Raw genomic sequence first — 13,286 nt, 5'->3', positions numbered from 1 at the left:
GAATCATCCGGGGGGAACATGTTTGATTGATATCAAGTCTGAAAGCTCTCACAAACACAGTCTATTACTGGATAATAAAAATAAAGCAAAAAAACCCCAAAAAGACCATTACTAGGGTTGTGCGGGGTTGTCGTTTCAGATGAGTATCCGGTACCGATAGAGCATTTTTGACAAGTGCTAGCATGATACGAGTAAAACTCGTCAATACTGGTGCTCGTGCTGAAGGAAAATCTTCATCATAATTGACTGTCTTCACGCTCTGTGATTGGCCAGTCACACACTCTCGCACACACACACAGACATTGACTGATCTCTCTGTGCGTGGCTTCAGTGTAGCTCACGTTTCTCTCCTTAGGTTTTCTTCATCTTGCCTCTATTTTGGTCTATTTAAGGTTACTTGGTGAACTGTTTTCTTGTTTTGTTTTGTTGCACATTCGCGGCACACTTGACCATACAGAACTGAAAGCTGCTTGTCTTGCACGGGTCACTGCCTCCAGTCCAGTAGTTCTTTATTTTTTACCTGCTTGCCCTTAGTTTGACACTTTCTCACTTTAGTTCAAATCGATTAACTATTGTATATACTCTGTAGATGTTTTAACTGTGACACAGCGCGCGTGCGCACACACACACACACACACACACACACACACACACACACACACACACACACACACACACACACACACACACACACACACACACACATGCTCTCTCTCTTCCTTTGATCAATAACATTGATTTAAATTTCAATTTTGCGAATGTTCCGTAAATAGTTTTACAATAAACAATAAATACAGTAACTTCTGATTTATCCATATCAATTTCAGACTTAAAAAAAAGGATCCAAGGTAGTCAGACAAATGACTATTAGAGTCTTAATCATTTTAACACTGAGAATGACATTATTTCTTTGAGCGAACACCACTGGTGTTTGTGTGTGTGTGTGTGTGTGGGGGGGGGGGTCATTGCTGTTTATGATGTTGAAAAATGTTTTTTAGATTGTAATTAATTGAAACTACTGATAGAATAAAAAGGCTGAATAGAAACGCAGCAAATGTTTGTTAATGCTAATAGATTTCTGGCCAAGAATTGAACATCATTGTACTGCAGTGTCAGAATAAAATAAAGACATACAGTACTTACTGGCTCATGTCCTCCTCCTTTTCAACCTTTGCAAAGGTTGCCACTTTATTCTTCAATAAATACAGGTGACCAGGACCTCCCTAAGAGACACACACAAAAATAAAATCATTAGCGCTGCTGCAACAGCACATTTGCCTCGACTTAATTAAGATCTTAGGATCCCAGAGGAATGTAATTTAATACGGCCTGTCAGGGGATTTCATATGCAGATGAAAGACCTCATATTGTAACATCATGTCCCCAGTGAATCCTACAGTAATACTTTTTATTTTTTGTCTCCTTCTCCTTCACCTGACAAAAGATGAGCATCCTCCAGAACTTGCTTCCTCTCCTGTAAGCCGTGAGCTTCTTCTCTATTTCCTCTGTGAGAGACAAAAAGGGTTGGATTGATGTGAACAACAGGGGAAAAGAAGGGAATATGAAAAGAGACAAGTAACGATGTACAGCCAGGGAAGGAAGAATTTGAGGAGTGAACACAAAGCAAATCTCTGGAGGGTAAATTCAAGCACTGGAGCAGGAAAAGACAGAAGACACTAGTGGAATATGTTGTTTAATTTGAATTAATTTGTGCTTTACAGCAAAAGAATACAGGTCAATAAAAGATAGTTAAAATGAAACACAAAATGTAGAGTGTTCATTTCAGTGTTGTGAAACATTATGGCTTTTTAGAGTTTACTCCACGGGCTTCTATTATGAGCAACAGAGGATCGTTTTCAGAAAGCAAGCACATTTTGATAACTGCATTTCAATAGTAGCTGGATTTTAACCATTTTAAATAGATAAAAAATATCTTTTAGACATTCACACATTTGTTTCCCAGGTAATATTTTAGCCTGCAGTCATCTTTTCACTTCGTCTCAGTTTGCTCCTCAATAAAACTGCAGCACAAGACTAATAGAGACTACCTTTCCTTTTGAAGGATAAAGTGATGTCATACTTCAATGTCATTTAAAAAATTTATGAGATATTGCCATATAAATGCATCTGCAGATCTATTCTCTTTATGCCTTGAATAAGCTGTCACGGTGGTGCAGTGGGTATCAATGTTGCCTCAGAGCAAGACAGTTCTGGGTTCAATCCCTTTACGTGTGGAGTGGAGCAAGGTGTGATTTTTACATTTCTACTTTTGCTGAATGAATTTTATCCTTGAGAGGACAAACCTGTCAATAATTTAAAAATGATGAAACCACAAACAGGTTGTGACAGAGATTACTTATAGGAAGTCTAAAATCTACGTATATTGTTGGCACTAACTTTCAACCTGACCCAAATTGTCTTCAGTCTCGATGTTCGCTCGATGTCTTCAGGTCTCCATGCACATAAACACATTATGCGTTCATTCTCTGCTCAGAAGTTTGCAGAGATGTGGATAAAAGGAGGAGTTGCTGCAGATGACGCATCGATAGGAAAGCTGAAGAGACCACATAAAGTCTGACATCGGAGCAAACTGGTCACTTAGTCTGATATTTGCTGTTATTTTGACAGGACATGGGACATCTAGTTACATTCTCCAGACCATTCACATTAGGCTAAATCTTCCTGCCTTGTTCACACAGTCAGCCATTATCCAGGGTCCTGAAGCCTAATTAGGACATTGTCCACACTGTGGCCGGCACGGAAAATTAGATGTTTCATGTCTTTTTAAGTTTGTGTTAAAGGTTACATATTATACTCTGAATTTCCACTGTCTGAAAGTTGTTGAATTGAGCCTGTAGGAGAATGAACTGTTTTTCTGGACTGGCCATTAAATGTTAATGAGCTCTGTGAACGCCTGCTAGATGACACATGTATGCGTGACCGTGTATACGCACTTATACACACATATGTGCACTTTACATTTGGGTGGTCTGGTATCTCCTGATGGCTTTGTTTAAATCACTGGTAGTAAAAAGGTGGCAAACGGGAATATTTACTCACCTAGAATATCATCAAATGTTGCATGTTCGTGGTCCTGTAGAGAAAACACAATCACATGAGCCTTCATTTAAAAAAGAAAAAACACATTTTTTGAATTGAAATCTGTCTTTACCATCTACTCTTCCAGATGTTAATATTATTCATATAGTTATCATGTGTTTCACAAAGGGGTAAACCTCGCATCCTTGTTACTTTCCAGAAGTCATGATTAATCCTGTGCGCATTTACCTGTTTACTGGGGGGATGTCACAAACAGGTGTTTGTTAAGCAAACAAGATACCTCTGTCTCAACTTGGAATCAATTGATGAAGTAAAACATAAAATATATTCTAATTGTCCTGTGTTAGTCAGAAAGGATACACAAAAGCTCACACTCTATTTTAATAATATTTTACAGAACCTCTTTAAATCAGAAATATAAAATACCATCTACATATAGTGTGCCCATCAACTATAATGCTTCTATCTGTGTGAGTCGATGCTGGACTCACATAGAGTATGGGAATGATGGATGGGTCATCCCTGCGGATTATAGTCGGAATGTACTCCGCCTTAGGAACCTTAGAAGAGATCAACTGGAGGTGAAAGAGAAACAGAAGAGAAGAAATTGAGTTGGTCAAGAGGAAAGGAGAAGAGGTAAGAGCAATGAGAGGAAAGTGGACGTGCAAACTCTCATGCCTGCAGCGAATGTAATGTTATATATAATATAACATAGTGGTACTGTACATAAGACCTGGGTGGCCTTCATGACACTGAATATTAATTCATAGCCCAGAGACTATAATCATTCTAAACTAAATCGGCCATCAGTGTGACCTGCAAAAATAGCTATTTCCTAATACTACTATGGCTCAGTTTCTGGCGAATACAAAGAAAATCTTAGTTGTTTTTCTCCTGTTAAGTAGTTCATGGCTCCATTATTGGAGGATTACAGGTGAAAGAAAACTAGAGTTTGGTTAAATGAAATGCACATTGTTAAAACAGTTATTTTACCATAATTTTAGGAGGTACAAAGTCTTCTCCTTCACAGGCCAACCTCTCCATCTCCTTCTCCTCCTCCCAGTCCAAACCATCATCCATGCCTCCTTCGTCCATTGTACCGCATGAAGCCTGCAGGTCTCCGCCTAGAAGACATTATAACATACTGCTGAGGACAGAGGCTTGAGATAATAAGCTGCAGGCTGAAGAGTGGAGCGAGAGGCCAGAAAAGGTGACACAAGAAGAGAGGAACTGGGAGTGACTGATGCAAGTGTTCACCAAATTGAGAGAGGTGAGTGCGGAGGAGGGGACAGAGGATGGAGCTGTTGACAATGGTGGTGGAAAAGATGGATAGAGGAAAAGAGGCAGCTGGCAGAGGCAGCACAAAAGTGACTGATAGTGAACATGGCAACTGGGATCAGGTAATAAGGACGACGACTATAAATGGAATGGAGGGAAGTTCTCTATCATCAGACATGAAAGAAAAGTTACTGACCAAATATGAGTTGCATATTTTATTATTAGAACAATATTAGAGTTAATATGACATAGATCAAATATAGTAGTATTTAATAAGAAGAATCTGACGGAATGAAAGGGCTTTGTGTGTGACAGGATTATTTACTTAGTATTTATTTATGTGGCATCAAAATCATTTATAATACAGAACCACCAAAGATAATAATACTGAACCATAATAACAGCAATAAATGCAGATGTAACTCATTACTCTAAGAATGCTTACTGGCTATATTTTCTGAACCGTCTTATTTTTTATGATGGACAGTGTCAATTTGAATGTGAGAATACATTGAATAATTTCCTTGTTATTATTAAGACCTTCCTTGTTGTCAGTTTATTGAGTTCAGTGTTATTTTGGCAGCACCACTTCACTGACATAGCTAATGAGCTGTCGGTTTTTATTTGATTCATGGGTATACCGCATTATTTTATTTTATTTTTGTTGATAATTATTCCACATCTGCTTTTGTTGTCAGCTTAAACCTTGTTGGGGTAATTGCTTTCATATTGGTATTCCTAAATCGAGTGCTGATAAATGTAATAGCAGTACTGTTGTTTATTTACAATGCAAGCGTTACAACACCGCTCATCTGGGCAAAACAGGGCGACGTAAGAAAGTGTTTTTACAAGGGTATATAAAGTCATTTATTTTCATTTCGAAAGTTTTGATGAGGGATTAAACAAGCACACCTGCAGGAGAAGCAAACACATTCTGTTTTAAGGGGAAAAAAATAGACTTATGACTATCTACCAAACAGAAATATAGCAGTGGGTGTGCTTAGTCATGGTAGATTCCATGGAAGAATACCAAGGGAAGTCCTTCTATAGATATTAAATATTTAATTCAAGCCAATGAAAATGCAGCAGGGTAGTCATACTTCCTTCATGCCCTAAATCCTGTCTTAGATGACATGTAAGACCCAGATTATTACCATTAAATGTGTGTATTCCAAATATATGATTTATATATACGCATTCATATTTTTTCATTCCAGAGAGAAAAGTTCATTTAGATTCTGTGAGTGCTATTTAAGGTGTATGTGTCTGTATGAAGGTCTTCTCTCTGACTGGAATTGCTGCTATATTCACCACTACAGTAAATCATAGACTCATTTTCATTTTTGTATGACAGATATATTGAACAAAAAGTGTGTGTTAATATAGAAAACTGTGTCACGCTTACATATTTTGCCAAAAATAATTGACCGATATGTTATTGTGCTTTTAAACTCGAGAATATGTGGGTGTCTGCCATAAGAATCTACCATCAGTCAAATTTGAGCTGAAAGACATCTAATAGAGACATCTAATAAAAAGGTACCCAGGGGGTCATAACAGTTTGAAAAGGGGAAATGAAGCAGAAGAGTATGAAAAAGAGAAAAATGACAACCAAAACTGACAGTTAATGTCGCTCCTTTGGGGAACAATACCTGTCCCTCAGGGAAAAGGAAGAATGGGGCATCAACACACGATAAGACTGTCATCTACAATTCATTTATCTGCCATCACACTTTGAAACAAAGAAAGATGGAGGTGGAGAAAACAACACAAAGATACGCAGACATCAACAGAGACAAACAGCACATGCAAACTGAGTGTGCATTGAGACGCCATTTAGAAACAAACATACTTCACACGCATCCTCACGTTAACATTTTGCAGCAGCCTGACACACACACACACACACACACACACACACACACACACACACACACACACACACACACACACACACACACTCCAGGTTGGAAGACATACTCACAGAGAGAGAGCATCACAAAGTTGAAGAAACACCCACGGTCATTGGAGACAGATGGACAGGATCGGAGTCAACAGCAAAGACAGTCATTTTGTGTGTTTGAAAGTGTTTTGTGTGTGTGTGTGTGTGTGTGTGTGTGTGTGTGTGTGTGTGTGTGTGTGTGTGTGTGTGTGTGTGTGTGCTTTCTCACAAAAATGCATTAGATGCTCTTAATCCGCCCAAAGCAGTCCATACAGTCGCAGACATACAGTACCAAATGCTAAGCTAGTTGAAGTTCTTGATGTAAACTATCTTTATGCTATCAGATAAACATTTACAGGTAGTCCTCAACTTACGAACACAGCTGGTTCCGAAAGGTTGTTCATAAGCTAAATTGTTCGTAAGTTGATATGTATTAAATTTCAATCTATAAGTCATTTGAGGTAATCTAAATGCCATTTCTACTCTAAAAACAAAAGTATGATTCCCTAAGACTGAACAGAAACAATAACTCAACATAAAAGCAACGAATCTATGAATGTTCGTAAATCAAATGCACTCTGTTTGGCATACATAATTTCATATAACATATGTTATTATGGGAAACTTATCAAAACAGCAAAAAAAAAAAAAAGAAGGCGAGTTTGTAAGATTTTACAACAAGAAAAGAAATAAAGGAGGAAAGGCAAAACATTGGTAGTCCATGCCTTACTGAATAAAACTGGAAAATTGAACACAATAGGAGAAGTGTTATAAACTGCTATAAATGTGTTTTCACTGCTGAAGGGAGTGTTTGTCATCCTGAATTGCCGTCAGGATCCCGGTCCAAGCGGGGGCTGTTTGTGTTCGCTCTCCTTTCTCAAGCACTTTTTGACTTATTGACCTCTATTTTACACGACAGATGATTTGGCCTCGTTTCAGCTGTAGTCGGCTCGTACATCAGAGCGATGATTACCAGACCGTTTTTATAGCTGACAAATAATAAGTGCTAAGTGGCTTCTGACTCTGTGTGAATCCCCACCCCCCCCCCTCCCCTGTAAGCGAGTTAATTAATGCGAAAGCTACTGAGTGAGCACAAAGCAGATTCAAGGTGTAATCAATCTGCCAGTCAAGAAGCGAGGGCACAAAGGGGTCAGACGAGCAAGTTGTGACTGAGCATCTTGTTCACAACACTGAGACGTCTCGGTACAAGAGCGAAAACACGTTCTGATTGAACTCCTTTAAAAGATGTCATCACATCTCAGTTGTTGAGATAATCAAGTTACAGTTCTGTTGCAAATAAATCCGTCGGCCATTCGTCTGCAGTGGAAAGTAAAAGGGGTTTGTGTTGCTGTACTTGACCTGAGACTTTATCAAGCAGATAAAATGTTCAGAGCATGGTGTGTATTCTCTAAAATAATGTTGCTCACAGGCCAATCCCTGCATGTTTTTCCTGATATGTGGATCATTTATGTATTCATGTGAATGTTGCCCGACACAGACATCGGTGAACATGTGGTTTGGTTAATTTGGAGTTAGATCCCTTTCACTTTGTGTTTAGTGGCAACATTGTCATCTACCTACTGCGTGCATGTTCGCATATATACATATATGTGTGTGCGTTTGCTTGTGTGTACATGTGCGTACATCTGTGTTAACTCACTGTCTTTGGGTTCATGAGGAGAGTCATTCTTGACCGGGGTGGGGTCACTCCAGGAGCGGCTGAAACTCTTCGACCTACGCTCAGCAAACGCTAATGCAGGCGGGGGTGGGGGGGGGAGAGATAGTCACACACGTACATCCCATACACACACACACACACACTGACCAGCCACTCTGTTCACACACTCACCACACAAGCGCAAAGACGAACACAAACAAGGCCCACCCCACCTGTGCACAGACAAACACCTGCACACACAAACTGCCAAAGGAAACAAAACCAAGTGACGCTCAGACCAGATCACCGGTACGATACCGCCTTGTTTCAAGAATGTGTTGAGCGACAAGTCATCTATGAAACCAGCCCTGCTTTTGACTATTTTAAAGGGTGTGACAAGATTAATCAACACTCGCTCAAGGTGTCATATCTTGTGTCCTCTAAAGGCTTCTCTGTTCATTCTGCAGCCCATTTTAATCTTTTTCTTTCTCTTTTCAAGAACAAATATCTTTTCATTAGGAGTAATCAATTTTTAATCAGAACAGAACACTTTGTCCCATAACACCTTGAAAAGATCCCAACACTACAAAACGATGTATTTGATTCTTATCGCCAGAACTGATTAATATCTAATGTCCCACAGGCTTGACTGGGTCCAGTTCCTTTTCATGTATGATTTATTTCACAGTCTACGCTGCAGCCCTGCCGACACATTCTCGAGGACAATGCCGCCCGAAGTGACGCAGAGATGTGAGAGGAAACTGTCTGAAGAAGAAATGAGCTCCAGGAGGACTAGTTCCTTCTCCCAGCAGGGGGGGACGAGGTGCGGGATGATTTTGACTCTTCTTTCAGCCGTTACTTTTAAAAAGAAAAAGTACATGTATGGTGGAAAAATCTGTTATAGTGAGTAGTTCTCTGCACCAACGTTTGACACATTTGATTCTGAATTGAGTTCTGACTCGCCTGCAAAACTTGATTTTAAAAGCACATAATTGATATGAAATATAGACTTATATATCATGCAACTACTGAACTAGAAAGCAAATTACATAATTTTTCTGATTTCTGATTGGTCATGTGAAACTTCGGTGTTGAATAAGCATCTTATTAGTGACAAGTTCATAAAGTCAGAAGCTGTGGTTTTGATCTTCCCAAACGGCTTCACATGAAAGCCTCATCTGGACCAATTCGCAAGCGAATTTTCTCATTAATTGGGGCACAGATTGCTTCTTACTAGATTACAGACCAGTCAAACACTGACATCGCCCTTGAACCAACATTTTTTCAAGTGAAATTCAAAATGAAACATGCTCTTCCATCAGTACCTGACAATAATACCCATTAAAAAAAAAATTGTCTGTTTTGCCTTTTTATCATTTTGCATCTTAGCCTTCAAACTTTTCTACTATTCCAGCAAGTAAAATTCCAAAACATTTAAAGCAATGCAACAGGAAAGAAGACCACCTCCAGCTCACACACACACATACACACACACACACACACACACACACACACATCGACACACACACACATGCAGACTCATATCGCTGGTGTGTCACACACTGATGCACATACCATAATTTCCTCAAGGAAATGCAATAGTGGGTTATAAAAGCAGAAGCAATTGCAGCCATACATGCAAAAAGACAGGAACCTGAGAGAACAAAAATGGGGTGTTGATGGCGGTGGGGAGGGGGTGGGGGGACCACATCACAGCCAATTTGAGCGAACATCGTCCACACATCTCTGACTCACTCTGAGCTTTAATCCTTCTGCTGCCCACCATTCGAAGATGCTTCCGGAAGTTCCTGTGGGTAGAGAAAACCAAAGCAGAGGAGGGAGGACAGAGGACAGAGGAGAAACCGAAACGTAAAGAAGAAAGAGAAAGAGGGACGAGGGAAAGGTGGGCGGGAAACAAAGCGAGGCAAGACAAAAAGTTTGGTGTCAAGCTCCTGTTTCTACTTAAAGATAGATAATTATAGATGAATATACACATTTCCATGTCAATGTGAGTGGAAAACACTTCTATTAAGTAGAGCTGTGGGTGTAACACACCAAACCAACCACCTGCCCTTAAGAAGAAAAAAAAACAACTAATTTCACACAATTGTCTGAGCTAAATGACTGAAAATGCTGCCTTAATCTGTTACAGGAAGGATTTTTCCATCTCTCAATAAGTCCATGACTACAGAGTCTAAGAAGACAAGAAAAGATAAGATAGCATGAGACCAGATAGGACAAGACAATAATATGACACAATATGATAAAATACAGTATGATACGATAAAAAATGGTCCGATGCGATATGATATGGTACGATGCCACGGTGCGATGAAACAATATAGTACAGTACGATACGGCACAGTATGAGATTGATGTGGATTTGTAGGTCAGCTTTTGTATGCTGGCTGCTTGTCTGTTCATTGTGCTGCCCCTCATGTGTTCTTTTCAAGCACAAATACCCTTTCATTGGAAGTAATCCATTTTTAACAATATCAGAACACCTCGACTTGGCCTTGATTTACACCAACATAACTAATAATCCGATTGATTTTTCAAGTGATTAATAGCTCGTAGATCTTAACTTTCACAGGCTTAATTCAATCCAGTTCCATTTTGTATATGATTTATTTCACAGCATATTTGACCTCGCAAGATATTCACAAGGAGAATCTCCCCTAAAGCGATGCGGAGATGTGGGAAGAAATTGTGGGAAGACAAGATAAGAGTTGTATAGTTTGATTGGTGGATAAGAACTCTTGTGGCGTTTTCTAGAATACCTAATCACAGGCTAATTATACTGTATGATGGAAAATATTACATATTATGTCTTTATTTATGAGGAGACCACCAGAAGCAACTGTGGCATCAACCTGAAGGAAAAATCTTGTAACTGTTGCAGATCTACACATAAATTCCCCCACTAGCAAAAATGTAGAAAGTAAATGTAATATCAGACTAATAAATTCAATCAGATTAGGTTTAATTTGTTTCGTTGAGTGACCCTACTTTTCAGTTATCACCTCATTTTATCAGAACCTGCTGTCATAGGTGATTATGTGTAGCCGATGAGGTAGTTCATTTTTAGCAGGTTATTGGTTCTTCTATTCATCTTCTTTAAGGACAAATGCATTTTCATGTCTCTGATGAAAACACATCTCTGTAGTCTATAGCTATTTAAATATAGACTTTGCACCATGTTCCAATTAAATTCCACTTCTTAGACCTTTTTTTCTGTTTTTGTGCCTGATCCTGACCTGAGACAAATGTCCTTTTATCCTCCTGCCTACATTCCATGTCACATCTGCACTGTTTGAGCACACGGAGCAACCAGTCAGCTCTTTGATTAATGACCCCTGCATGTGGTTTGCGAGTGTGTGCATGGGCGAACAGTTCCATGTTGATTTGGAGTTGGAAGACCATAAAAATAGATGCCACAAGAAAAGACGTGAAGTCTTTGGAGGCTCCGTGTCCTCCGTTCACCTCGCTCGCAACAGCAGGCAGTGAATTCTACTGTTAATTTCATGAGCAACACAAACTGTGTCAGAACATGATTTGTTCGTTTCTAAAAAAGTTCCTTTTTTAAATGTTCATATGTTTATATGAGAGACTGTCTTTTGACAAACAAGACACTGTGTTTTTTTAATTTTAAGTTACGATGAATTTTGATGGGTGGCTTCAATAGCAACGAGAACTAGTAACACGTGTTTTTCATTATTAGGCAAATTGACTGCACGATGTAATGACTATTGAATAATGAAGACATTCTGTGTGTGATATCTCCAGGAATAACGGCTGGCAATCTGCCGTTATTTCTACCTTCTACGTTATTTCATGTCTCGATTCGTGAATTTAGTACTAAAACCAGGCTTTTTTTGTTTTACTCTTACAGTTTGAGAGGAAAACAGAAAGTGATCCAGTTGTCTTGGCGACAGTGGTGCTAAGAATACAGCACTTTTAATCAGCAAATGTTTGCTACACATATGTATTTAGTAGCTTTGAAATATGCAAAAAGTACCAAAATAATAATTTTACAATACTTTTTTTGCAGAATTTTAACCACTGATTTATTAATGTGAAAAGAATGAGCATTTAAAAAAGGATAATAATAGCGGCTAATTCATTATGTAATAAAGCAGATCGTCGAGACGAATTATGTATATTGACTAATAATCTAGTAATTAAAAGTCTAGGAACAAATGCTCTAAGATAAATGCAGCGAAGTAAACAGTAGAAAATAAGCCTCAAACATATAGATGGGTAGAAGTACAATATTATGAAATTATATTACTTTATTACGATATTATATCACTAATAGAATGGATATGGAATTTGTTTAAAAATTGAACGCTCATCACTCATCTATTCAATGACACAAATTCATGTATAGAGCACAGCAAACTTGAACTAGACAGAAAACTAATAAATGTTTGTTATCCAGATCATTACCACTATAAAAGTCTTCAATAAGGGACTATTTCACTTCCCATCAGGAAAAAAAGTTTTTGTCATTTCAATAAGAGAGAAGAAAAAGCGTCCGTATCACTGAGAGATCTGTCATGACAAAAACATTCTCTTCTTTTACACCAAAATTCAAGAACTTGAACTAGATGGTTTTTCTGATTTATCATAGTTTATTTATTTTATTTATTTTTATCATTTGCCTGTTAGTTCAATGAGGCACATGTTTCCGAAAGTTCTGTGCTACTGTTTTGTCATCGTGTTCAAATCACTCATTTTGAACTACACGGAGTTAATGTGCTGACACTGCGGATGGATGACACTGTGATGTCAGAGGAATTGAGATGTACTGCATGGTGTCACATCCACCATCTGCCCCCATGTGACACGGCGTCTGGGCCCGATAGGACTTTCTGAACTTGTTACTGATGTCTTTACTCCTGCAAGTGTTAAAGAGCCTCACCTCCTGTTTGCAACTTTCATCTTTTGAATTTTACTTTGAAAGAAATTGTGAAGATATCAGGGGGACGGACTTATTAAATGCTTATAATGGTTGATTACATAAGATGGAAAGTGGGAACACAGGCCACTAAATTTGATGTATATGTTACAAATTGTCTCACATCACAGCATGCAAGACGTGTAGCTGGTCAGCAGCTTTCAACGGAATGTTCTGACTGAATGTCCGACTGGGGACATTTCATACCTCTGGATGACTGAATTCTGTTTCTTCTCTTTCTTTTTCTCCACACAAATCCCTAAAGATCTTTGCCAGGACGTTGCACAGTATTACAGGGACGAGAGAGCGCGAGGGGTGGTGAAGCATGACACTGCAGGGAGGCTGCTGCTTTTAGCTGCAGGATTTATTTGGCTGTCTAAAAGGCAGCA

At 38.8% G+C, this 13,286-nt stretch overlaps 1 protein-coding gene across 4 annotated transcripts in view; it reads right to left on the bottom strand.

The window, feature by feature from the left end:
* nsmfa (NMDA receptor synaptonuclear signaling and neuronal migration factor a) overlaps positions 1-13,286 on the bottom strand; it is a 38,847-nt gene that overhangs the window by 4,956 nt on the left and 20,605 nt on the right. For 3 of the 4 annotated variants that reach the window (XM_068334876.1, XM_068334878.1, XM_068334877.1), the window contains exons 5-11: positions 9,693-9,745; positions 7,941-8,030; positions 4,054-4,184; positions 3,552-3,635; positions 3,061-3,094; positions 1,435-1,505; positions 1,144-1,223 (exon numbers count right to left, since the gene is read on the bottom strand). In XM_068334876.1, coding sequence (XP_068190977.1) covers positions 1,144-1,223; positions 1,435-1,505; positions 3,061-3,094; positions 3,552-3,635; positions 4,054-4,184; positions 7,941-8,030; positions 9,693-9,745 — 543 coding nt within the window. The remainder of the gene's footprint in view (positions 1-1,143; positions 1,224-1,434; positions 1,506-3,060; positions 3,095-3,551; positions 3,636-4,053; positions 4,185-7,940; positions 8,031-9,692; positions 9,746-13,286) is intronic. The other variant, XM_068334879.1, reaches the window with a different exon arrangement.

This window comes from Antennarius striatus, chromosome 15, assembly GCF_040054535.1.
Source record: "Antennarius striatus isolate MH-2024 chromosome 15, ASM4005453v1, whole genome shotgun sequence".
Classification (NCBI taxonomy): domain Eukaryota; kingdom Metazoa; phylum Chordata; class Actinopteri; order Lophiiformes; family Antennariidae; genus Antennarius; species Antennarius striatus.
This window is presented reverse-complemented; position numbering and strand designations above follow the sequence as displayed.